This window comes from Hylaeus anthracinus, unplaced genomic scaffold (genome assembly GCF_026225885.1).
Source record: "Hylaeus anthracinus isolate JK02 unplaced genomic scaffold, UHH_iyHylAnth1.0_haploid 11994, whole genome shotgun sequence".
Taxonomy (NCBI): domain Eukaryota; kingdom Metazoa; phylum Arthropoda; class Insecta; order Hymenoptera; family Colletidae; genus Hylaeus; species Hylaeus anthracinus.
This window is the reverse complement of record NW_026534341.1, coordinates 7,806,856-7,833,646: the sequence shown is the minus strand read 5'-3', so window position 1 is coordinate 7,833,646 and position 26,791 is coordinate 7,806,856. Positions and strand designations below refer to the sequence as shown.

The window sequence follows — 26,791 nt, the reverse complement described above, 5'->3', positions numbered from 1 at the left end:
CGGAAATGGGGAGTAGCTGAGACGATTCTGAACAACAATTTCCTTTGCAAAAATGTCGGATGGGGCTTCGTTAAGGAGATATTAAGCGAAAACCCCGACCAATCAGAGCGCGCGTAGACCGTTGGAGCGGCCGCGGTAGCGTAGGCTACGCGCTGGTGGCCGCGCTTGCACGCGAACAAGTGACTCGACGTGCATCGAAACATCGACCTAGCGCGTAGTCTTCGCTACCGCGGCCGCTCCAACGGTCTACGCGCGCTCTGATTGGTCGGGGTTTTCGCTTAATATCTCCTTAACGAAGCCCCATCCGACATTTTTGCAAAGGAAATTGTTGTTCAGAATCGTCTCAGCTACCCCCCATTTCCGGCTCCTTCCCGAGTTTTGGGACACCCTGTATAAGAGTGACGCTGCTGTTTTTCTCCTTAACGTTGATTAATACACATAACATCGGCAAATAAGAGTCATTATTTCACAAAAAATAAAAAGTGCGCGTAGCTAACGCAGACGTCCAATACGACCAGTTTCAGGAACTGGTGAAGATAAGTTTGTAACAACCCGAGAGACAAAGTTTGTAACAACCTGAAGAACATTACCGAACTTCACGTTTCCTCCAGGAAAGACAGTTCGCAAACTTGGCGTATTTTCCACAGAATATTTACGATATGCAATTTTTAACTTGCATCATACCTAAACAAATCTTCTTCGCGTAACAGAAGAACATTTTCAATCATGCTACTACATGTGCAAGAAGAGAAGCATGAAGATGTGGAGTGCTCAAAACTCTTGAATGTCAATCCATCAAAATTTGTTTGAATACAAACGTCCTATAGAGATTTACTTGCTACGTTTATACAGTTAAATACTAATCAACAAAATAATTTTCATCATTTTCTAACATTTTTAGCCAGCGTAAACGCAGTTGTTCGATTCCATTTTTAAAAAAGTTCTTAGAATTTTCATTAAAATACTTTTCCAAGTCGGAGACATTTTATTACTTTTCGGTCCCCCTACCATTTCCATAATATAAATTACAAAGGAAAACATGTTCTTTATCATCTCCTCTTTCAAAAATTCGTCTCGAGAGACGAAGTTGTGCCGATCTATGCATGCAGGAAGGCGTGGGACATCGCGATCCGTTTTCCCCAGGAAATAATAACGTCCACGTTAACCGAGGTAGCAATTTCGGTCTAGGCCAGGCGCATTTACCGAAGATATCCTGGATATTGTGAGAGGCGTGTTAAGCGACCGAGGAAGCCAGCAATTGAGGGAATCTCGAAGGCTAACCGCGATTACCTCGAGTGGCAGAGGTGATTTGGCAAACGCGGAAGCTCGGCCGCGGGTAGGGGAACTTTAGCTTCCTTGAAAGGAGCGCCGTGGACAGGGAAGCTTCCGGAGAGGTCAGAAGGGCGTTATTCAGCGCCCGTAACGCGCTCAGCAACAAGTTGCAGCGACGTTAATAAACGAACCCTCGAGGAGCCATTTTGCCCTCTGTTAGACGTCCACTGCGACCTCCGACCGCAGCGATTCCTCCGTTCTAAGAGCTCCTCGGAAACGGGACCATTTGCCAAAACCCCATGCACGGTACTGCATGGATGAAAGTCAACCGTAACCAAACTGTTCGACCAATTTAAAGTAGGCAACCTGTAGTAAGAATTGATGTAACATTTCACTGGCTCTTGTGAACGAACCTCTCCTGGAGATTGGAACCAAAGTAGTATTATCCATTCGTAGAATTCGAGCCTCGATCGTATGTGAGTATTGTTCGTACCGAAATCGTTCTTCTATAGGAATATATTATATTTAAATATATTATAGTACCAGATTATTAAGACACAATTTGTGTTACACGAGTTACAGGATCTCAAAGGGAAGCGAAGGAAGTTGAAGTTCACCTCAGGTCATCTTCCGCCTCGCCCTAACTTCGTTCCGGCGTGAAATTTCCGTGCGATATTCAGCATGCATAATATTAGACGCTATATAGTTACAAAAAATGTGAACAAAAAATCGATTTCGTTGACCCCGAAATGAGAGAATAACCCCCCAACGGAGCGTCGAGTGATCGCGACGCGAATCGACGAGCCGTGGAAAGGGAACGAAGGCAAGTTACACACCTAATTGACCGTTATGGACACGATCGCTGATGCAATCGAGTCGCCTTGATGAGCCGGAACAATTAAAATATCGATGTCGCGATACAGAGAGCGGTTCTTTTGCTCGACCATGCTTTATTTGCACGGCGGAGTCGGCGCAGGCTTGTTCGATCGGTTAACACGATCTGACAAGGGATGGCAGTCTCTTAACCCTTCGATTATTGCTGAAAATTTTGATTTAAATAAAACTTTATTATTGAAACTAAAAGATTTATCATCGAACTGGATCAGGGAGACTGGTAAACTATCGAGCAATGGACTACTGTATATAATAGGATCCAAAGCAGGATTTATTAGATGACGTTATCGCAACCTATTCAGGCCGAAAATAAATAACTGTTCAATCGAATAAACGTAACGAACAAATACCTATGTACCGTTTCCGTTCAGGTATTAGTTGAATAAATGTTTGCCCATCGTTGGGCAACGGTAGCTGCGACGACAATGGCGAACGAAGACAGACATTGTGGCCACGATGCAATGGTAGAAGAGAGAGTTTCGTACGCGTCATCCTAACTGGAGGTGACTGCACGAATCACGGTGGAGGATGGCTGGGGTCAGGGGAGAACCTACCTGACTCCACTAGGGAATCGTTCGTATATCGGAAGAAACGAAAAGCGGCGGGGGTGAAACAGTAGCGTAACACCAGAGAGTCACCTGGTGGGATTAATTCGATGCTCGTTTAAAAGTTTGGGATCAATGATAGGACCCAAATGGCAGACGAATCTGAATAGGACGTTCGAAGAGTGGAGAGCCTAACTGGAATTACAGGATTGGCTTAACGGAGATTTTGCTCTTGATGGGAATGTTGCAGTCAGTAGATCACGAGTGTCTTAGGAACTGAGCACTCTTGAAAGTTTGGGATCGATTCTAGACCTGATGATGGGCAGTCGAAGTTGAATGAATCTCGATGGTCCATCAGACGATCAGAGAATGGAGGAATTCTAGGCTCCAGTTACAAGATTGATTTAACAGAGATTCTGTGCTCGATGGAGATGTTGCATTTAATAGATCACGAAGTGTCCTAGAAACTGAACACTCTCGAAAGTTTGATATCGATTCGAGACCTAACATCGAGGATTGAATCTGAGTAGATCTTGACGATTCATCAGGCATTCGGACTCAACGGAACTCCAAATGTATGCAGGATTAATTCACCAACGATTCCGTACTCGATGGACACCGTGGTCAACCCCCTGCGACCTATGAATCGTGAAGTCCGCTCGCAGAGAATCGTGGAACTCTATAGTCGATTCAATTATAGGATTCACCGAACAGCCGTTCGACCCCGGATACTTCGTTTACTGGTTGACTGCCCTAACCAATCGTGCTACCCAGATCACCAGCGGACTTTTTCCTAATCCTAATAATCGTGGTAGCTGGTACCCGTACTTTTTTATTGTCAGCTATGCACCCATCTGGAACTAGGATCTGAAGGATAAGCTTGGTAGCGTTTGAACTTCAAACCAAGTTCAAACTTTTAACTTGGTCACTCCTGAAACTTAAGTTACTAGATGATCAGTCAATCAACTGATCGTACATGGGACCTCTGATGAGGCTCAGGAAGCTCGCAGGCCTGAGATCACCTGGACGACCGATATCCCAAGGACCTAACTAACGTTCCCAGGTATTTCTATCCATCGTTTCCTACCGGCATGACATTCGCCCCCGTCGATGACAACGATACATTTCGCGAGGGCATCGTTTCCTTCGCTAGGGCTCCACGTTGGTAGCTTCTCGGTGGGGGTCGCGCAGCGACGTGGCGCGGGGCATCGTGCGCGATACAGAAAGGAGAAAGCCACGAGAGTGGGTGCGACAGAGACAGGCAAAACGCGTGGGAGGCAAAAGGGGAAACGTGGAGAGGACAAAAAGGGACGGGGAAAACGTGAGAGTGGGAGAAATGGAAATACGGAAAGGGAGACTGTGCGAGGGAACCGAACAGGAGGAAAAACGGAGGAATGAATGACTGACAGAGACAGTGTCACGGATAAAGAGAACCACGAGGTGGGGATGGCAGCAACGCGGGCGAAAGGAGGTGAGGGGAAAGGTTGCATCGCGAGGGGGCACGAGCATTTCCGAGCCGTGGCGAAGAAACAGCGCGGAGGCGCGCACTTGACGCTGGATAACTTCGAAGGGACTATGCTGAGGAATGAACCGCTATTGGATCGACTCGTTTGGCCATCAACCGGTCGCTATCTTCGAGAAACAACTGTTGGGGGACCAGGGCGATGGAAATAGAAACGGAAGAAAGATGTCTCGGTACCCAAGATGCTCGCGGCCAGACCTAACCGCCGGTCATGGTCCCGCGTCGTCGGGAGTCAGTGACCCGCGACGGGTCGCGTATTGGCCTTCAAAATCCTCGGGACGATCACTTTCGTCATCAACGATCCCCCCCACTTCTCTCTTTCTCTCTCTCGCTCATCGTTGCAGGGTGTGGCGGTTTACAAACCCACGCCGGAGGCCGTGATAACGCCAGCAGCCGCTTTTAATGGCCCGCGACAGGCTGTTACGGGTGTTATGACACCGCGGGACCAGTGTCGAGTTCACGATGCCCGTGTCGTCGGCCACCGGAATTCGTGATAGCGCGCCCCGATAAGAGCGACGGAGATACAACGGTAGAAAGAGACGGACGACCTGTGGAGGGATAGGGTGAGAAAGACAGAGGTGCAGGGGGAACGTATAGTCCGCGACAAAAGGGTGCCACGATGCATATTATTAAGGTACAGTATACCCTCGTTTATCTGCACTTCGTTTATGGGAAAATCATGCTTAGACGAGGATATACAAATTCGTAGCTAAGCTCAGTACTCTCTGGCCCCCTGTACCTTCTATTACCTAAACCATGGTCGAGGCTGGAGGTCCATGGTAGAGGGCTCATGGAGAGGTCAGCTAGTGGATCTTAGTTGAATCACTCCATGAATTATCAATTACGATGCAATTGAATCAGAATTACGAATTGAGGGATACAGAAATAAATAGCGATGATTACATTATTCATAAATTCAATACATCTAAATAGAATGTTATATTCCACTTTGCGTTCCAATTATACTGTAACTTAACTAAACTCAAAATTCAAAATTCCTGGTACAATCTTATTGCGGACTGTACGCGCTCACGTGTGTGGACTCGTGGGCGACCGTGTGCGCGCACACACAGGCGCCATACCGCGAGGAGGGATAACGCCAGGAGGGGGAGTAGGAGGTGGGGATCGCGAGAGAGGGCCAAAGGAGGGAGAAGAAGGCCTGTGGAGGGGGAGGACAACCGAGGAGGGCTGCAAGAGGGCGGAGAAGCGTCCCACGGGAGTTTTTCGGCGGATCGCTGCACGACTAGTGTGATCTCTCGCGAGTAGTGGTCTCGATCGATCTTATTGGCGGTAGAGCGAGCCGAGCTAGAGCTCTAGCGACTGAACAGTGCACGGCGAACTCCTGTTGGGGGATCGCACGAGGCTCTCTCAAGTGTTTTGCGGTGTTCAGAGGCGAGGATTCCGCCGAGGTGTTACGAGATACTCGGGTGTTCCTTTGGTGGACGTTTCGCGGAGTGACTCCTCGTTCCTAAGTTTCCCTCGACGTGGAACTACGTTATCGTGGATTTGGTGGGTGTGTTGGGAGTGTTTCGGAGTGGAATTTCACCGGAGGATATCGGAGCGAAACAAGCTGGCCGCTCCACGCCGCGAGGAAAGAACAGAGTGAGTCTACCTTTCGTTTCGCGTTTCCCGCTCTTTGGAAACTGCGCGTTTCTCTGTTTCTGTCTCTATCGCGCTGACGAGTCGCGTCTAGTCGGTGCTCCCGCTTTTGGCTCGAACGTGTTCTCGCGAAACGGAGTCGCGGCGAACCCAGCGTGTTTTGTATCACTCGAATCGGGGGCCTTGGATCCTCAAGGCAACCTAGAGAGATGGTAGACGCGCGATAAACCTATACGGTGCCTACGCGCATATACGCGTCGATGGCTTTTTCTTTCGACTCCGCATCGACGACAAATGGATCGAGTTCTTCGCCTTTGGTTCGTGGTTTCCGTCTTGGAGTCCCCCCGAAACCGCTGCGGAGGCACGTAACCGGCAGAACGTTTTGTAGATGTGGTCAGCAGATGTCCCGATTGCGGAGATTAGGGAGGAGTCTGCTAATGACGTGGATCGCGAGATTGGTTAGCTCTTCGTATGGGTTTTAACCCTTTGCACTCCGATAGCGAGTGTCACTTGTTTATATAAATTCCAAGCTTAACCATCTGGATATCTCCAGTTGAAATTTTAGGTTGATGGTGCTGTCAATAGTCATCGATATTGTTATTGGGTACTAGAGTCATTATATAATTGTAACGTGTACGTCGTCTTGTGAAAAAAAAAACTAAAATTATTTGGTAACATTAAAGTTACAGTTGGAGTACAGTTTACTCGGATATGTACCCCCTGGGGGAACATAGATAAACTAATAAAGTGTTAAGTAACAGGCGCGTTTCCTTGAAGTTTCCCATTCAAACGACAAAAAGTGTTACGTAGAAAAGACTGTGCAGTCAACACTCGCAGAAAGGAGTATTTATATAAGAAAGGTAGCGCACCTCGTTTGCACTTTGTAAACAAGCAGCCCTAAAATTGTAGCCTGAAACGGAGTGACTTCAGTGTATACTCACACGTTGCCATACATCAGAAATATATAAGATATAAAATTTTATTCGATGTATAAAGATGACTCCAAAGTCACACTGTTCCTGTTTGCATCAATCGCTCCAAACCGGAGCCAAGTGCAGAGGGTTAAATCGTCAGACGCCTTTAATTAGAATCCATCATTGTCAGCTGAGAAAGAAACCTCCGAGAGATATAATTACGTTCAAACGATAATATCTCCGCTACCATCCATGTTCTTTCCACAATCTACAACCATCTATTTTTTGCATTCATTTGCATGCTTCTCACGTTCATTTCACTTTATTTTACTATGTATATACACGTGTACCTTATATCATCTTTCCTTTCGTCATTTGTGTTTCACGTGCACTCTTGATCCTCATCTATCTCATCATGAACTATTCACGTTTCTTGCCTCTCCCCTGCAGGCTTGAGTTTCTCACCTTTGTAACACCTTGCATCGTGGCTCACCTAGGGGAAGCTGTCCAAGAGGGTGCAGTAAATAATTCAATTACACGAGGTAGTATGAACGGAATCATTCAAACGGAGTTAGACTCCTCCGAGGAAATGATTCCTTGAACAGGTTCCAAACAGATTTTTCTGAAACAGTCTCCCTAAGCTCTATCTACAATCAAAAAATTAAATACTACGACAAATGGTAAATTATCTAATCTTCAACAGTCTCGAGACAAAATTCTAACTTTACACAAATTTTCACGAGTTTTAGTTTGGCAAACGACGTGTTAAATAAACTGGTTCTCGACTGGTATCCCGGTCGGTTCTTTTTGTCCATCAGAAGGACCAACACGACTCGTGAAACGACGAGTTCACCAACCACGCGTGTTGCGTAATCATTCGTCTATCGTGGTCGTGGAATTCAGGTCAGGCGTCGCGTCCTATGCTCGTCCCGCGAGCGAGATTCTCGAGTCGTTCTAGCCATCGATTCCTCCGCGACTCGGGACGATCACGAGGAAAAAGCCGAACGAATTCCCTTTATGAAACGCGAGGGTGCAGCGCGTAACGAACTTGTGTCTCATTGTCGTTTATGGTCGTAAACAACGATCAAATTTAGATGCTTATCACGTCTGGGAAGGATTATTCACGTTCCATGTAATAAATTCAAGCATAGCATAACGGAAGACGCGCGGATAAGATCTCCCGAAGGCTCTCCCTCTGCTCACACGTGTGGGGCAAAATGTTATCCCCGATTGCGACTGCATTGCCTCGTTTAATGTTCGAATTATCAATACGTGGAGCACGGGTAGAGAATTTTTTAAGAATCAAAAAAAAACATCAGACACGATGAACTCTAAACTAGCTAGACTGCGGATGTTTATGCATTCATGGGAAATGAAAATATCAGGAAGTCTGTGAGAATGTGCACAAATGCAAAAAGATAACGCGTACGTAAATCGTCATTTTTTATATAAATCGAGGAGAATATGAATTTGCTAAACATCCGGAGTGTAATAATAGCATAATTCGAAACTTATAAGTTACCGATTAATGGAAAAGCGATCGCCGCTCAGCTGAGTGTAGGTGTATAGTGGTGACTGGACGATTCGCGTGAATGTAGAAAACGACGTTCCAATGGCAAGATGGAAGGTTCGTTCGCGAGTTTCACGTGCGCTCGTTCGTCGTTTCATTTGGCGTAAGTCAGCAGAACGCGAGTCATCGAGAGTGGAACGGCCCCGGTTGGAAGCGGTCATTGGCCACGCGTTCCACCACGTGGGTTGACAGATTTTCATTCAAGGTCCTCTTTTCTAGAAATAGCCGATGAACTCGCAGGTCCGGATGAATGGACCAGCGCAATTCCGGATCGCGAATTATACTTACGCTTTGGAGCGCGAAAAATGGCGCGAAACGCAAACGGGACTCGATACTCGATCGCTCGAACTCGCAGAACGCTGTCCCTAAATGGTTTCGAACTACGAGTAATTAGACACTTTTGCACTTATCCATTTCTTTTTTATTTATTTAGTAGGCGTAGAAATTAATTCTGTGTCTTCACATTTACATAATTATTTACGACTCTAATTTAACAAAAAGTAATTATATCAAAAGTTCTATGATTTTTCTATATAAACGAATGATATGTTCACCTTAGAAAAGGACAAAATTAATTTCTACACTTAACACTTTCAAATTGGCATATTGTTTAAATCTCGTCTTATACCATTAAAACCACGATTGTTTTTATTCTAACAGTTTTTATTCCAAGAGTCTACAAGTTTGAATTCACACACAGATTACCATTGAACAGATAAAGTTCTAACCCAGAATAATTGGTAACTTCCGAACAGGAAACGAGGGGTTCGAATCATTCATTGCTCACGAGCATCCCCTCGAGGCTTCCACGGTGCAATGTCCTTTTTGAAAAACGCTCCACGTTAATTTCATCAGCTAGGTTGATTAAAAGTTTGTGTGCCATTTGATCAAACCGACCGAAAAGTATGGTTAATAATACAGGATTCGTAATCGAATGCCGTCAATCACTCTAGACCGGATATTTGAATTCAAGCCGCGAGAACTTTAATCGCTATATTCTGGAGAATTTCATACGAGTTCCAATTATAATAACCCGAACAGAAGCAAGTTTAAATTATCCCATCGTATCGATCCTCTCGGTTCCATCCGTTCTTTTAATAGTCTTTCGTTTATAAACTTATACCTTAATTACCCATGCTACCGAGCGCGTAATTTATTCAACGTGTCTACGTTTGATCTAATTACGGAAAACAAAGAGCGAACTGGAAGACTAATTATCATGTTTTCATTAATTCCGTCGCGAATCGTGTTAGCTATTCGGAAGACAAGCGAATAGTATAACCGAATTGTGTTACTAAAATAAACGTTACTATATTTAGTGAAGTATTCGACACTCGATGCTTCTGTTCCATTGCGAGCTATAGACGCAGTCCAGGTGCTTGCGCATTCTAAACGTCTGCGTCGAAGGTAACAGCGTTAGTAGCGATGACGAAAGTACACAGAAAGAGAAGTTCATTGTTCGTTGATCCCTGACGTGTTAATCGTGTTCGCATGTTCGTCTCAATGCATGAAAAGTTCGCATATACATACATCAAATTAAAAAGCTAAAAATCGAAACCATTTTTTGGATTCTATTTCGTTTCTCCCCTATGCGTCAAAGGGCACCAATAAATGCAACGTAGCGCAAGGAAAATTCGTCGATGAACGAACGCTGGTTTGTCAAACAGAAATCGTGAGTTATCGCGAGCGATCAACGACGCGTGTCAGGACAAACAAACTGGCTGGTCAATCGAAATGAGAATTCCCCGTTCCAATAAACAGCCACGTGTTGAAGCACGTGGTGGATCGTGCTGCGCTTTGTGGCCCCCCTCGAGGGTGAATCGCAACCCTAACATCAGCTTATATAAGTGCAACCAGGGTGCTTTTAGGGGCTAAGACAAAACATTGTATGTTTCGTGCGTTTCCTTTTTTAAGAAAAAATAAATTGTTCTCCATCTTCTTTATTTTTTCTCTTTCAAAAATATTAGCAGGCGCTTAGCATATGAGTCTGAGAGAACCCAGGTGGTCCCTACCCTTCGACCATCCTAACAAGGCAGCTTGGCTCGAGAGATCGAAGCCCATTCGCGTGCCCTAATCGATGATTGACGTCTAAAAGGACTCATCATCTTTCGCAAAGGATCCATCACTTTTTCTCTCGGATTTCCCTCAAAGCGGTCTAAACGTGCCCTCGGGGGGGATAATCGACGGTGCATTGAATTTTCCTAGGCTAAACGAAGAATAAAGGGAGAACTCCGCGGACCAATGTACCTGGAAGGCGAACGATGGCCAAACTTCCGGCGAAATTGGTAATAAAAGGGGCTGTGATCGGTGGAGTGACGATATAAAACTGGTATAAACTCGGCCATAAATTCTCTGGACCGAGTCGGGCGGGATCCCGCGAGCACGTGCACGCTCATCGTACCAGAACACTCAGGCGTATTACGTATGACGTTTCGAACGAGAGTTTGTCTTCTTCGAAGCACCTCTGTCGGCATTCTCCGTCCACCTTTACCGTTTGGTGATGGCAGTGGTTCTTGAGGAGGTATCCTATTTGAGGAGACTAAAAATTTGAAGTTTATTATTTTTATTTTCAATGAAATTTTAATTAATCCTTAAATTATACATCCATAGCTGTATAATTTAAACAAAATTTAATTACATGAATTATATTTAGTCTAAGAAGTTAATCTTGTAACGCGTGGCACTCCACGCACCTACTTTTTATATCTAAAGATCTTATTACAAGTTGGTAGCCATTAGTTCGCAATTACTCAAATACGACAAAGGATACATAAATGATTCTTTGTCTTCGTTCGATGAAATATCTAGATAAGAAAGGCTAAAAATCGAAATAGATTGATTAAACATACATGTACATAAGTAATATAATGAAATAAGCTGAAAGTTCCTCCTGGTTTCCATAAACACATTTCAAATACAACATTGAAGAATGTAACAGGTTCTCGATTATGTCAGATGTCGGCACTCCCGCCAGCAAATCTGTGTAGAAAGTGTAACGAGAAAGAGTGGTTAGGTGAAAATACATTATACAGGCGATATTTTGCAATTTTTCGCGAACCGAAGATACAGTTGCGTGCTACGCCACAATTTAGCCTGTTTACCGTCATCACGGTTTCTCTTCCACTGGTAACGTCAGCCAAAGAATAAGGTCACTCTGTTATTTCTATCCGAAGTAATAAAATGGCGAAATCGTTAGTCGTGCTCGCGTTGAAATGAATGGTTTAACTATTCGTATTGTCCTTGGCGTCGGTTAACGGAATATCCTACCGTTGGAACAGCGATTGGAGCGAATGGGACAAAAACGGTTTTGAAAAGCGCGATATTTCGCATACTATTTCATCCTATTGTAATCTACCGTGTCAGACATTTAAAAAATTCCATTTACACTCTAACTTTTATTATTTATCCTCTGAAAAGTAAAGCCATGATGATATTTTAGTAAAAAAAAAAAGTAGAACACGCACGTTGCAAACATGAACGATCACGATGAAACAGAAACGTTACACGTGGCACCTGGATCATTGAAATTCGCCCCCTTAATGAATTTCCATGCTCAGTTTCGGTCGTTAAGGGCAGGATGCGCATTTACTTACGCCCGTCATTAAAAAGCCGCGCTATGCGTCGCAGATAAAAAGGGAACGGTCGTAATCGTTTTTTGTCTTTTGCTCTCTTTTTTTTTTTTTTTATTTTTTATTATCAGCTGCGGCCTGTTCCCCGGCCGAGGGCAGAATCATTTTTCGACGATGTAGTCGGAAAAATGAGCTCGCGAACAGAGGGATGCAAATGCGCTTCTGGTTCCATCGTTGGAAAAATGAATACTCTGGTCCAAGCCTTCCCCCTTCGACGGGAGTCTCAATCGTGACCCTTTGAAGTGGCTCTTGCCAACCCCCATCCCTCTTCTCATTCAATCGAAACCAATGAAAATTTGTTGATAGAATATGTAGGGTATCCCGAGGGAGTATGTTAATATTTTGATGGCGTGTTCTATAGGCAATTTCAAGCGAAAGACGGTCATTGCACATCTTGTCTGGGTGGTCTAAAATCGGAAGATCGTGTTTGAAATTTTAAGACTGTGTACTATTCTCGCTGAAAGGAGTGAGAAATGCTTAATTAATTTTCTGCTCCAGTGTCGCGAGCGATTAACTTCTATTTATGACATGCTGTGCGGAGATAGGGGCGTATCACTGTTGCACGAAATCGTCGTGTTATCTGGCTCATTTTTATTTCTGTCAGAGACGTAATCGTACAATTACGTAGGAACTAGTACGTCGACAATTTGTTTACCCCATACACGGAACAATTCAATTTAATATTTGAATTATTTCCACAATATTTGATTCTCGAATTCGTACTCGTACTCAAATCTTGGATTCTCTTATGAATTACTATAATAGGCAAATTGTTAGACGTACGTAGGCGAAAAAAAGTACATTTTGGCAGTCGCATACGATCTGCATATTAAGTCATTACCAGCAGAAATAATTCCGGACCGTGGAATACGAAGGAAATCTCTGTGAATATCTAACGAGTGCGTCAATCTGAATAATGAAACGAAGCTCTGAATATATAACGCACCATATGTATGTTAATATCTTGTTTCAAGAGATGAGCCATTTCATGCAAAAAATGCAATCGGATGCAATATTTCCTATTTTCTATACAAGTTATTCCTTTTTCGTATCGCTACCCAATTTTAACACTCAGTTTCCAGCTTCCCCTACAGAAAATTAAAAATTAAAAATTAAAAGGTTCCACAAGGTTTCGTGGCATTTCTATTCATACAGGCCATTTCGCGTGAAATTTCCCGTAGTTCCCCGTTCGAATTTCTCGTCTACGACTATTCATAACTCCCCCAGATAAAAAAAAAAACAAAACGGTTGTCTAATATTCCTGTCTCTCATTGTGTATCGCGAATCAGGCACACGTCGATGCGACATTTTTCGTCGGGGATCGCTCACAGTTGACATTTTCTGCCAGTGCATCCACCATTATAAAACGCTGGAGCGTCAGGCTTTCATGCGCGAGGTATCACAATTAGAAACTTTTAATTGGACCGACAATTTACGTTCGCGACCCGCGTTGACGCGTCGCAGCTTTTCATCCCTCGCGTTGCGTGATTACTGTACCGAACGACGAAGCGATAATTACGAGCGATTGAAATCGAAACAAATCGCTAGAGTTGCCTTTTCAAACCTAACTATGTATCCATGAGTGCTTGGACATTATCTTTGAAGATTCTAGTGGGAGGAAGCTTGAGCTGCGTTTTTTTATCCACAACTATACATCTCCATAAGTGTTTGGACAGCTAGTAGAGGGATTTTTGTTTAATATTTATATCCTTCAATGAAATTACATTGAAAAGATTGACTCGAAGTGTAACTTTTGGTTCTCCAATAACGTAGAAGTCTTCGAATACTTATGGCCGGCAGTGTACGGACGCAGGAACAATAAAATCATGGCATAGGTCTCTCGTCGACGTCGAGTCAAGGTTTACGAGCGTCATCTCGACCCATGGTCGTTAATGCCGTCGCGAAACTCATCTTCGACGACGATCGATGAGCACTTAGGCTCGTGAGACTCGTGTGCCCGCTTGCACCAGGTAAAATACGATCCCGTGTCCCCGTAGCCATTGTGCCATTTCGTTTTCCTTTTGCCCGTCCCCATGAATTGTAAATGAGCCCGATAATGGACCGATTTGGATAAAAACTACGAACGTCGGCCCGACGAGAAACGTTGCTCCATTCGATACACACTTGGCGTTTACGCTTCGATCAGAAATCCTTTGTCTTTCCAGATTTTTGAAATTCCTGAATTCCTGCGTTTTTCGCTTTGCGATTCGAAATGGATATTCAACGCGAAATTAAGTTATTCCTCTTGATATGCAAATTATGGAAAAATAACTTTATTTGATGTACTGAGACTGCCATAGTCTCAGCCCACGAGCATCGTGATTATGTAAGTAAAGTTCCAATCGTCCTCTAACTCGAACGTCGTGAAATAACGCAAGCCATCGACAATCCCATTTTAGAAAATACATTTTTAGAATAAAGGATCGACTGCAAAAAGGATGGAGAAAATAATTTAGACGCGAATAGAATCCGGCTTATTTTATTTCGTATTTTCCAATCAAGTGTAAATAGCTTTAAAATTTAGAACTAATGACCCTTGTTGCTCTCGCTTTCTCTTTCCTAGCATTTCGAATCGAAAATGAATGAAATCGGGAAAAGAATCTGCTCGTAAAACGGTGCTGAATAATTGAGCGTCCGTCGGTGTCCTCGACTCGGATGTTATGTGACTCATTTCAGTGGAATTAATGACAGCAATTTGTTTGAACGGGGAATCTATCTAGTTTTTTTTAACGTGCACTTAGGATCGTTTCGTAATGAATATCATAGCGAATCGCGTCGTTCGTTACAGTCCTCGTATGAATTCTGCGCCGACCTTGATCTATTGACTGTTTTGCAACGGTAGGCAGAAACGTGATCGATGGGGATACTTAATTCGCTATCACGCGGTTAAAAATACCGTGTTTACGCTATTTAGAGACGCGCGCGGGCGGGTCGTGATCTAATCCGACTGAAATTTACGGGACCGGCGCGTTTTACGAACGCTGACAGTTTTATGCGCGACGAAATTACTCGTAACCGAGCACTAAATTTAGCTCGGTGGTACGAGCATCAAAATATGATCAATGAATCGGTTTATTTTAACTACGATCGCGGGTCACTTCTAGTCTAGCCTGTTCTGCGATTAGAATCGCTCGATTACGCGAATCAAAATAACACCGCAGAAACGCGAATCATCCACGTTTTCTCTGACACCCACTTCTCGACCGAACTCTAGGCTTACAACTAATTTCAATTTTCAATAATTGGTACCTAGAATTAGGAACCATTCCCATTCTAATGATAATAGAATAGTAGACAATTTAAGAAACCCTGGAAACTTCGTTTATTTATTTATCGTGAATCGTGCTTAGCTACCAATGAAATACAACTCGAAGATGACGCAGCCAGGAACAATCAACGTACGTATCAATTATGAAACGGAGCAACAATTATGCTCGTCGTGTCGGGGGATCGGGTTGCTGGCATCGGTTTCGCAGCGGTGCGTGACACGACGGAAGAACCTTTGTCTGAAGTGACAGGTTGATATGCACAGCTCGATCGCTATTGACAGAAGACCGATTCAGAATTTTTTTCGTGTTGGACCGCTCTGCGCAGGAAAGCTGACGAGGCAACGCGACGCTGGAGCAGCAGGATTGAGAAGACAGATTTTCGGCGGAAGAGATGTTCAATATTAGGACCGGAGGATCTCTTTGCGAGGAAGGGTGAATAAAATCTTCCTTCAGGTGAATGAAGTGATGGAAATAGCGTGGCTGGCGATGTAACAGAACCCTTCGTCAGTCGATACTCTCGTCAGTTCATCCTCTGAATCCTTGGAGCACGTCGTTGGACTTCGATCTACTCAGAAACAGTCTACGACTTAGAAGGAAGTTTTCTATATTAATCTGGGCTGGGATTAATTTATCCATACTATTTCTATAAAAGCCTTATCTGCTGTACCTCGCTCTAATTCACTCTAACATGCAATTGAGATTATACACCATTAGAGATGATTGAGTAGACAACCAACAACAAAGTTAACAGATTCCACGACACTTATCGAATGGAGATCGTGAAATTTAAATGCCCTCACCTCTAACATACAGTCCACCCTATTCGTAGCAGTTGAGAACTGTTTGTTTCACTGCCAATCGCATTCATCTCACCGTGAAAAATTCGTGTAGCAAGCAACCATTAAATTGAAAATTTGTACTTGTTACCGAGCCCTTATATAAATGAGAATTCTTTGCCCATCCTTGGGACAAGTCTTCGATGACTCTTAATCACAAATTCACAGACGTCCCCAGACGTCCCCAGGCGTCGCAGGATCCGTTCAAGAGAGCGGAAGCTCGGTAGCACGTGTTGCTACTGTCGAGAGATCTGTGATCTCGTGAGAGCACGTCGCACCCACGGTCGGGCCGAGTAAAATATCTCAGCGGGTGACGAGACGTTCGGTAAGCAAATGCATTCTCCCCCGTGGGCTTAGCGTGGGCCCGAGACCTTGTCTATTTATAAACGTGCCGCGTATGCACATGCACGTGATACAAGGCGGCTATAACACGACGATTCCCGCGCCACGATGCCTCCGAGCCACCGACGACGACGCTCCAAGGCGTCGTCGACGCTCGTATGCGGAAAATCGAAGCGTGTCGTAAATCGATACGCCTCGATAACGCCGACAGGTAACTTCAGACCGTCCCACAAGGCTGTCGCGGGTCGATTCTCCTGGTGTTCGACGGGGAATACTTCAGCAACAGCTTGACGAGTCTAGCGCCATTAAAAACGGAGCGTCTTTGGGAATATTTTGGGGAGAATCTGTACGCTCAACTTTCCTCAAAGTTGTTGTGATATTTCGATGGTTATACAGCGAGGTTCTGGAATTTTGTACGTGTTTGGAGCGCAGCGTGACGAGGAGGCCTTCGTCACGTCCACTCCGAGACATTGAGATGAATTGTGATCACTATGAAATTGGAAAATTGATATCCATCGCTTCGCTACGAAAAACATGGAACAAAGAAGATGTCACTCCTTTAGCAGTTTCTCGATGACTCAGGCTTAGTCATGGGTCAAAGGTAACTGAACATTTAAAAAGAAATGGAATTCGTTGAGCCAGTTGCACTCGGGAGGGATGCGTTTCTTGAACCGCTCGACGGGACGATTAGAGCTATGATACGTTAAAATAGCATGTTTCTATTTCTGGCCCCCCTCTTCGCGAGCGAAGATTCATGCGAGACGCTCTGTTTACACGCGATTGTTTGGGACCACCGTCAAAGAATTGAGAAATGACACGAATTTATCAATTTCATTGAAAATAATTTAATATCTCACGATAAAGTCGAGGCATAACACGCGTAATAAGATCGCTGTCACATTTACATGTTCCTATCTACTTTTAACAGCTTTCTCATCACTTTTGGGAAAGATGTCACCATAAATAATTCTACGTAAATTTTTCGTTTTCAAGCATCCTCCTTTACAATACAATGCATTTCGGACGACGCAATCCATTCCTAACGGCACGAGTGTTCCGATAGGTGTGAGTTACTTCCGCTGGATCATCGAGTACCGTTCCTCGTTGACGAGTAAATGATCTCTGAGGTTATAAAGAGCTGCTTGTTTATTCCTGCCGGCGGCGTGTTGCAGCAACCGCGGTGCGGTCAAGGCGGCATAAATGTAAATTGAATTCCGTTGCATAAATTTCCAGCGCGGCATGGCCAATAAATTCACGAGCCGATACAATCAGTAATATTCTGTATCATCGTCGTCGATCCGATTACGAAACTCTTTCCCCCCTTGGCAGGATCGATCCTACTCTGCGACCACCGGTGAGCAAACTTCTCGTCCGTGTAGAAAATTTCAAATAAAAGGTGGAAACAACTTTTTATGCGGGGATTCAATAAAAAAAGGCTATCTGAATTACATAAGCGTATCATGCGTGCTCTGCATGACGGTAATATTGGATTAGCCGAATACTTTAATGGAATTAACGTTGAGGATGAAGTTCTACGCAGAACTGTCGATCGAATGAAATGCTTCTCTTAGCAGACTGTAACCCTTTGTGAAAGGTTGTGGCATAGACTCAATAGAACAACTTTAAGAATTGTTTTTTGTTGGGAGAGTATAGTTTAATCTTTTTGCATAGTGTCTCTAAATACACTACTCTAAACGGGACTATTCCTCTTATAGATTTTGTCACCTTGACTATTCATATAGAGTTCCAGTGTCCTAGACCTCTCAAATTTTACCAAGACTTCCGCTTCGTATGGAGTGAGCATCGCAGAAGATGGTCGATAATAAAAATCAAATCATTCATTTTGAAAGTAACCTGAGACGTTGACGAAGTAAAATGAAACACTATGGACACCCAGCAGTGATTGCATTAGGATGCCGATGTCTTTGCTCGCAGAATCTGGACGATCAACGATTATATTCACGCACACAGTAGATCAACGTTAAGTTCATCGATAATTCGCGTCGTGCAACGTTTAACGGTGGCTTCATGATAGCGTGGCTCGGGGGACGCTGCTAATAATTGATCAAGTTTGCTGCAGAGAGTGCAAGGGGTCTGGTTATAGCTCTCGACCAGCGGCGCTTGTTGAACTATGGAAACCGTTTCAGCCGCCTCGGCCTACTTAGGCCACCTTGTTATTTTTAGCATTAGGGTCACACCGGCTTACAGCCGGCTACCGTGCCACACACGCCATCCTGTCCGCCGTTTTTCCTTCCTTCCTTCCTACGTTTCAAAAGACGACAAGCGTCTCTTCGTCGCGTGTACAGTCGAGGAATCTTTCGAGTTTGTTTGGTAATCAAAACTTGGAACTAATCGGGAAATGGAGCGACGTTGGCTGGTCCTAAAACGCTCTTAACTCTCTAGATACTACTTTGGTTGATCGAAGGTGAAAGGGACTCTCGACTTTGCTTTCGATGCTTTCATACATAGAACCCTTTCAATTTTTACGATCGTTCCTAAGGCATAGAGCAAAACAGTGGTAAACGTACGTCTGACCATGAAGCCTCCGTTCGGACGATTCCCCTGTGTACACACCTCGGAGGCATTTCTCCCAACGGCCAATAATACTCGAGGCATCTCGGAACATCAAGAAACGTAAAAAAGCTAAGGAGTACCTACAGCCATACTTCCCCTCTATGTTGTATTCAGTAACAGTCGGGAGAGTAAAACGGTCAGCCGAGTGTCGTTCAACCTCTTCAACCTTCCTCGGCGCGTCTCTCGAGTATGAAAGTTATTGGATAATTGGGATCCACCGCGGTCGTCTCCGTCGTGTAAATTCCCTCTTAACGACGAGTGCGCGTCTCGAGTTCCTTGCATCGCGTTCGTTTGTTTTCCATAGTTTTATCCGTTGCAAGCAGACTGTCCACCCACCCCCCGCGTCAGTAATTTGCATTCCGATCGATGATGTCCTGTCGAGCTTTGAAAATTACGCCACCGCTCTAGCGTGCGCGCCAAACGCACACAATCGTACGCAAACGTCCGACCGTATGCAAATGTCCCCGTAACGAACGTTCGCCCCGTTTCTGATGGAAGATTAACGTTCCTGTTGCAGAGTTATCGAAAGATCGCCCGGCAAGTAAGCACACCGGACAGCGCACCTGCAGGCTTAGGCAGTCCCCAGGCTGGCATCGGGCTGCAGCAGCATCAGCAACAACCGCAACAACAAACGCCACAAACGCTCCATCAACCGGATCCCATGCAGCAGGCCAAGGACAATTTGAATCCCGCGGCCAACCAGCAGACCGGGGGCCTTAGAAACGGAAATCCGCCGCCTCCTGTCGTTTCTATGGTGAGTGCGTCTTCCTTACGCTAATTGTAAAGTTGGTTTGCCTAGCCTGATAAGTGGTAGTGTAAGAGGAGTACTAATGTCCTAATACCGAAACACGGATAGAGAGTACTTCTGGTGCGATTAGCGGCTGAAAGTGCTGTCCTCTTCGAACTTCAAACCCAAACTAAAATTTCCTACGATATTTGTTCGTTCGATTCTCCCTTCGGTGAACTCTGACTTTAACACTTGGAAGTCGAATCGTTCTCCGTCGAGTGCTTCCCTGAAGAAGTGGACGAATACTCCCGCGTATAGTGGAGCAGTTCGGTCGTTTGGCACGAGCTCAAATCGAGTTGAAAATCCTTTATGGGATTACAAGCGTCTTGGTCCCTAAGGATCGCATCGATCCCTCCCTACTCGTTCGCTGCTCTCCGGTAATCTGGCCTGGTGGTATCGGCATGTAGCGCGTAGCACACTTCAGGGAATAAACAGTTCCCCACCGACGTGACCCCTTCGTATATTTCGTGTATACCGATGTGGAACCCAGCCCGAAGACCTTGACCCAGACCATTCCGGTTCGTTACTTCAATCTGTCTTCACCCTCCAAGAAAGCACGCTCCTCCTAGGTTGTGGTTTCAACTCTGCCAAACGTAGCTCGCTCTTTCTTTCGACACATTCTTCATCCATTCCACCCCTTCACCTTCGTCGCCAAGAACCATTTCCAACCTCTTATCCCGGATATTAATACTTATCTTCTCGGATATGTATCAAAATTTCCTCTGGCACTCGAAGGGTTAATTCGAGCCGTCGTTTCGAGAAGCGCCAAACTTTTCGTCTCGTTCAGTGATCCATCAACGAAGATGAAACCTTTCGCTCCGCCGTGGGAGAGGCTCTCGGATGGCGGACGCTCGTCGTCCCGATCCCCTACGCGTCCCTCTCGCTTTCTACAAGCCCCGAGAGAAAGAGAAAAGTCCGAAGAAGGAAGGAATGCAGTTCTTCGCATTCGTTTTCGAGCGTATATCTCGATCCTCCTGGCCGAGGCGAGGTTACTGGGCAAACCAGTCTGCAAGTACGGCATGTGTTTTCCGCACGCGAGCACGTGAGGTTAATCCGTGTGTAAAACTGCGGCCGGGGGTGTCCGACGAGATTCCACCTCGTCCGTGACTTGTCCGGTTATCGGCTACCGTCAAGGTCGCCCCGTCGAGACCTGAACTCAATCTCGGAACGGGAACGCGTTCCATGAACGGGGCAGGCGGACCAAATTTACTGCCCCATTACAGCCAACGTCAAAGTTTACGGGGGACGCGGTCGGGACGAGACGTTTACGGGCATTCGCAAACCTAAACGTCTCGGAACTTCTTCATTTATGCGTCTCGTAGTCGTTTCGAGATCGACCACGTGTTTTTTTCTTTTTTAGCCCAATCCGAGTTACGAACAGTCGTTCTCTAGAGCCAGGTTGCTGGAATGATTAAATTACTCGGCAAGCTTAACGACCAGGCCTCCTTTCTCTGGTGTTTAGGTCAGCCATGCTACAGCGAACTGGAAGATTCCTGATTTAAAAAGTTCCTTGAGTAGTTGTCTTATCCTATACGCGTCTCTATGTATATACATTTCTACTGGCAGAGGTCTTTACACCTCGATACCTTGATCATCCCTCCAATTTTGTTAACACATTGTTGAGCGGTCACGAGTAAACTCGTGTTTGCACTTGCATTATCTATTTCAATTTATGAAACCCAGGGCGATGTAGAATATTAAGTTTATATCACTCAGTAGTTTACATCACATTCAATTACGAAATAATAGCCGATGACATGAAGTCGTTTCTGTGTAAAATTGCCGGTCAACAATGTGTTGATACTCCCCAGTGTCTGCAATCTAAGCTGTCTACAAAAAAACAGCGACATTCCTCTAAAAAATGCCGATTCATTCCTACCACCTACTCGCGACCTCAAGGACCTGGAGATTCCCCTCACAGAATAGTCGCGATTTCCCGGCAGCGTCTGAGGTCCACCCTCACAATTCGTTGCATCCTAAGAACCCGATCGTCACTGTCGACGTCCACACCCTTTGATGTTCCATTCGATCTCCATCCTTTTTAACCGTATCCCGAGGAAAAAGGGCACGTAGACAGGTATCGGCACTTACTCCGCGCCCCCAGTGCCACCCTTGTTCCTCTCCCGCCTGTCATTCTCCGCCTCCGCCGCCACCTCTTGCTCCTCTTGATACTGCTCGCTTTTCCTTCTCCCCTCTTGTTCCCTTCCGTGGGCTCCGGGACGTCCCCTCTCCCTTTCTCTTGGTACGTCGGTGGTTCCTGTTCCTGCGGGTATTGATTCGCGTTGGCGGGCGGTCACCGCCCCCATAGTCGCTGTCTGCCGGTAGTCTACCCTTGCCCCGACGTTATGCTGTTATTTCGGCGGACGATCTGCTCGCAGCCCTTCTCACGAGGTAAAAAAAAAAAACCCGCGAAAACGGTCCCAGCCAGTGCTCGACTCTGATCGCCGCGCAACCGGGCTAAGAGCATCCTGGTTCCATCGTCTTGGTACCGACGTCGCTCCTTGCGCTCGATTTTTCATCCCTGCGTCTCCCAGTTGCATCCCTCGACGCGTCGTCACCGCTGGTAATTTGAAACATTTTTCTATTTGCATCTGTACTTACTTCCGCGGTCTTCGGTTCTCGAGTACAGGGTGCGATGAAAAAGTTTGAGGACCTATCGTTATCCCGCGCTGTTTGTATCCTGGCAACCTGCGTCGTATTTATATCCGCGGGGTATCGATCACATGGACCTCGTGAACTTGAGCAGAGAAATTCATCGCGAAATTCTGCGTGGAACTCCGAGGGTTTGGAACAAGAGCGACTGAAGCGCTAGGAGTGCGGCGCGTCGGAGGGAACCACTCGGAAGGGGAGGCGGCTGCGTTTGAATCGGACGCCCTTTTTTCCGCGAATTCACGGAACATTTTCATCGCACCGTGTACTCTACAAGTGCCACGCGACAGTTTCACCGTCGTCGTTCAAAGTTATCGGGGTTGAAATAGTTGCGGCGGACCGACGTGTCCTCTGCGTGTCATGGTCAGCAAAGTAGCCAACTCGTTGAGCAGTCGTTCGGCACGCGACACGGAAAACGATTCCAGCTACTCTAAAAGTAAGTCACCAGTTACTTGGAAGGATTTTGTAGATTCCCTTCCCTTCCCTTTAGAGTTACAAGAATCATTTTCAGGGGATATAGGAAAAGATTGTTTTGCATGCTTTCGTTATATTTGCACGTGCTGTCAATGTTCAATAATTTTTTTGTATTATTTAATACAATTGGAACTCTATATAGAGATTATTGTGCTACGTATACGATACATAAATAATGCATAAAATAGAATACGTACGGGGCATGATACGTCAACTTCATAGGTGATTACGCGATGCCCGGAAACGCACGTGCACGGGTTTTCGCTGGAGGCGTGTATCGGCGTTAATAGCGCGTTTCCATCGCGTTAAACGAGGCTATCTGGGCGCGTAAACGCGGTCACCCCGCGATACGGTAATTGGCAATATCGTCGCCGATAAAGGAATCAACGTTACAGGCCGCGGCATTATGCAGTAAACCGAAACCGCGAAACGCCGCACGGTTTTCGCTGGTGCACGAATTGCGTCCGACCGCGAAGCACGTGCGGTTTTCTCTGTCGCGTGCTGTTGCTGCATTGTCACGGGAAAAAGTATAGTTACTGTCCTCGAAACTTGGTAGTATGTAGGCGAATAAGGATTTTCCATAAGGATTTCTCTTGGAGTGTTAGAGTGTGATCGATGACTAAACGCGATACTTACAATTAATGGAATCATCGATGGATGTCAGAAAATGTGACTGATGTGTTGGGAGATGTTGCGTTTTTCTTCGTGATTTTCTTGTTCTGGTAAAAGCTTGATGTTTTCCAAACTCCGCTCGTGGCGTCGAGTTTCGTTTCGAGTGCTTCTAAAACGGGCTTGCGAAAACAATGCAATTTTATAAGTATCACTCCATTCCAAGGGAACAGTACTCGAGTAAATTGACTTGAATTCGTCGGTACGCATTCATCTTGATCCCACCTCTGGAAGCCAAGCCCGCTCCGGACAGCTCTCTCGCCCTCCCCACGAGAAAAAGCGTGAAAGGTCTCTAGCGAGGCTTTGTTCCGCGATATTTTTTTCTCGCTTTCCTTTTCACGGAATCGTTTGAGGCGCATTGTTTTCGCCGAAAGCGACCAGTTTCGCTCGCGTCGTGAATAAAACCGCTGCTAAGATGTAGATAGCGGCCACCCGTTTCTGTCATTCCCCCCCTCCCCCTCTGGGCCCCCTATTCACCGATTCTTTCGCGTACCCTCGATTTAGGGACACGCGTAAATCCTGTGTTGCCGCACGGTTGCCCAGCCGAAGAAGGGAGGAAAGGCGATAAAATCGCTGGGAAATCGCTACTGCGGGCAGTTAAAACCGAGGGCACCGTTCCTTGGGCGACTCGAGACACATCTGCGAACCAATCAACGCTGAGAGTAGCCTTTTGGGAAATTCTGATAATCATGGATGTGTATAGACATCGAGAAAGACAAAAGATAGAAGAAACGTAGGATAAAATCGTCCAGGAGTTAATTTGATTAATGTTATTAAATTCATCCCTTGGAAGAGGGTGACCAGTTCCCCAGATTTAAGCCATCTGCTGACTAATTCTTAGCTAGTGCCTTGGATCCTTGGACGACTGTTAACAAAGCGACCATCCTGGCAAGGAAGGTTCCATTCCAATCAGACATATCTGCTGACCAGTTCTCTCAGTTCCTTCGGGGTTATCCGTATCGAGACACTTTAGCTGTCAGCGTGCACTCAGCAAGAGAAGGATGACCTGGACGATCGCATATCTACCCAAAGTGTTTCTCGAACCAGTAAACGATGCTCCAAGAATTTCGGAGCATTTTGACTTTCCAATTCCTCTATCCATTACGGAGACTTTTAAGGTGAAATACTAAAGAAAATGAATCTGGTTAGCATTCATGAATTTCGATAACGTTATAAAAATAAATACACCGACAAACGTTAGATTCTATAAGTTTCAATTATACTCAAACAAATTTTGATTCTCCTAGAAATGTTCGTAAATATTCACGTGGCGATCAACGTGTTAACTGTCCACGTTGGTTGAACTGGACGATCCACTATGTGACAATTCGACGAGCGGTATCTAGAAATCTAAAGATAACCGAAAATATATAATAGATAATATAACTTTAGTCTCTAATAGGGTTTTTCGTCCGAATGAAACCTAACGCAACATTAGGGGACAAGTCCGAATGATGAGATGAAATGCCGTGTAGATACCCAGCGTGCAGATGCATCAGGAGAGGTTGCATTGATAAATGAATTTTCGTATACACGCGCAACCATCTGCGTTGGCGCAGCACGCGATCGTTCGTGGGCGCGGAACGCTTAATGAAATAAACGTATCGATGCGGGACTGATTGGTGTGGCTAATTCGTCGATAAATTTCCAGCCCCTTCTGTTCGAACCGATTCGGATAGATAGAATGCGCGTGTTGCTCGTTGGGAACTGCGAAATTAATTTCTGGCTCGATTTTCAAAGCGGTTTAAATTCGTCTGCCAAGTCCGCTTCCGCGTTTCCCGCTCCAAGCGTAATCGAATATTGACCCGATTCTCGTGATCCACCGTTCCCGCTACACGATTGAATCCGACGATAAACGACGGGGAGGCTCGGGAATCCTTTTTTTTTCATTTACACTGCATTTTCAGAATGTAATATTCGCTCACAGTATGCAGAGAATTTTTAGACATTTTTGGGAACTGTATTTGAACGTGATCGGTGTTTGTTAGTTATTTCTTCTACATGAGGGAGCTTTCTCAAATACAAAACATAGACGTGCAACCGTGACCCCTCGCAATTAATTTAACGAATGGGTTAAAAATAAGCAACTAATAATCACTGCGTCCTTAGAAATGTTGCATCTTTCATTTTCTAAACGTCTACAAATTTTAATTTGACCTGGAAGAACTCAAATGACCCTATACACCAGAGTCCAACCAGGAAAAAAGTACTCCACCCACCCAAACGCTTCACCCAAAAGTATTCAGCACTCGAAGAGTCGACACGATTACAAGGCCCATCTTCTATCTAGAAATTCCGTCGCGCGATATCTTCGCGGCTACCAAAGCAACCTCCCACGCGAGGCAACGATTCATCCTGCAACGAAGACATCGCTCGAGTGGCCAACCCCCCGTATTCACCCTCGAGATGTTCGTCACGCAAGGGACGTCCAACGTTCCGTGAATCATCGAGAGGAGCCCAGGAACCAGTCACCGCGGGTCGGCTACGCGCAAGGTGGAAAAACGAAGGAAGGAAAGGAGCTGGAACGGAAGGGGTCGAGGTCAACGAACGGCTGCAGAGCTTCTTGGATGGGGTGCGAGAGAGACGGAGCGAAACGTAGCTCCTGAGGCTTATGTTTGGGTGCTGTCGCGGCGCATCCCGTTTTATCACGCCTCGGGTTTACGTTGCCCTAGGTCACGATGTCAAGAGAACGGAAGGATTTTCCCCCTGAGAGCCCGGCACCGCGTCCGAGAGACGCCGAGAGGGACAGAGAGACGGCGAACGGCGTGAGCGTGGAGGTAGAAGAGGAAAGGAGGAAAACACACGAAGGAGAAGCCGAGGGAGGCTCTGAGGGATCGCTGACTCGGTTGGCGAGACGCCCGAGTCTTCGATGCTATCAACCTCGACCACAAACACCGATTCACGGCCACTTTGGGGGGTTCCCCGGAGTTTCTCCGCCTGGTCGACACCTTTCCTTGGACCACTCCAGCCGACCCACTCCTTCTAACGCTTCCACGCGAACGTTTCACCCGGACGTTCTATTTGAAGGGAGAATTCCTTTGACGGAATCTTGTAGAGTCTTATAGCAGACCTTCGGGAACGATTGTACAAAATTTCAAGTCGGAATTCGTGAAATTGACCAAGTTTCGAGGTACGATGGTTTCTTTCTTTTAATGGGCTGTAACATTTATTTTGTAAAATAAATATACAAAATTTATATGCTCTTTATAGGGCAGAACTCTCTGGGGATTTTTTCATTTAATAAAT

General features: G+C 45.5%; 1 protein-coding gene across 7 annotated transcripts in view; it reads left to right on the top strand.

Moving 5' to 3' along the window:
• LOC128888913 (methylcytosine dioxygenase TET-like) overlaps nt 1–26,791 on the top strand; it is a 117,577-nt gene that overhangs the window by 71,545 nt on the left and 19,241 nt on the right. For 6 of the 7 annotated variants that reach the window (XM_054146124.1, XM_054146125.1, XM_054146120.1 and 3 more), the window contains one exon: nt 19,484–19,720. In XM_054146124.1, coding sequence (XP_054002099.1) covers nt 19,484–19,720 — 237 coding nt within the window. Of the gene's footprint in view, nt 1–5,469; nt 5,836–19,483; nt 19,721–26,791 lie in introns of those variants that run through there. The other variant, XM_054146126.1, reaches the window with a different exon arrangement.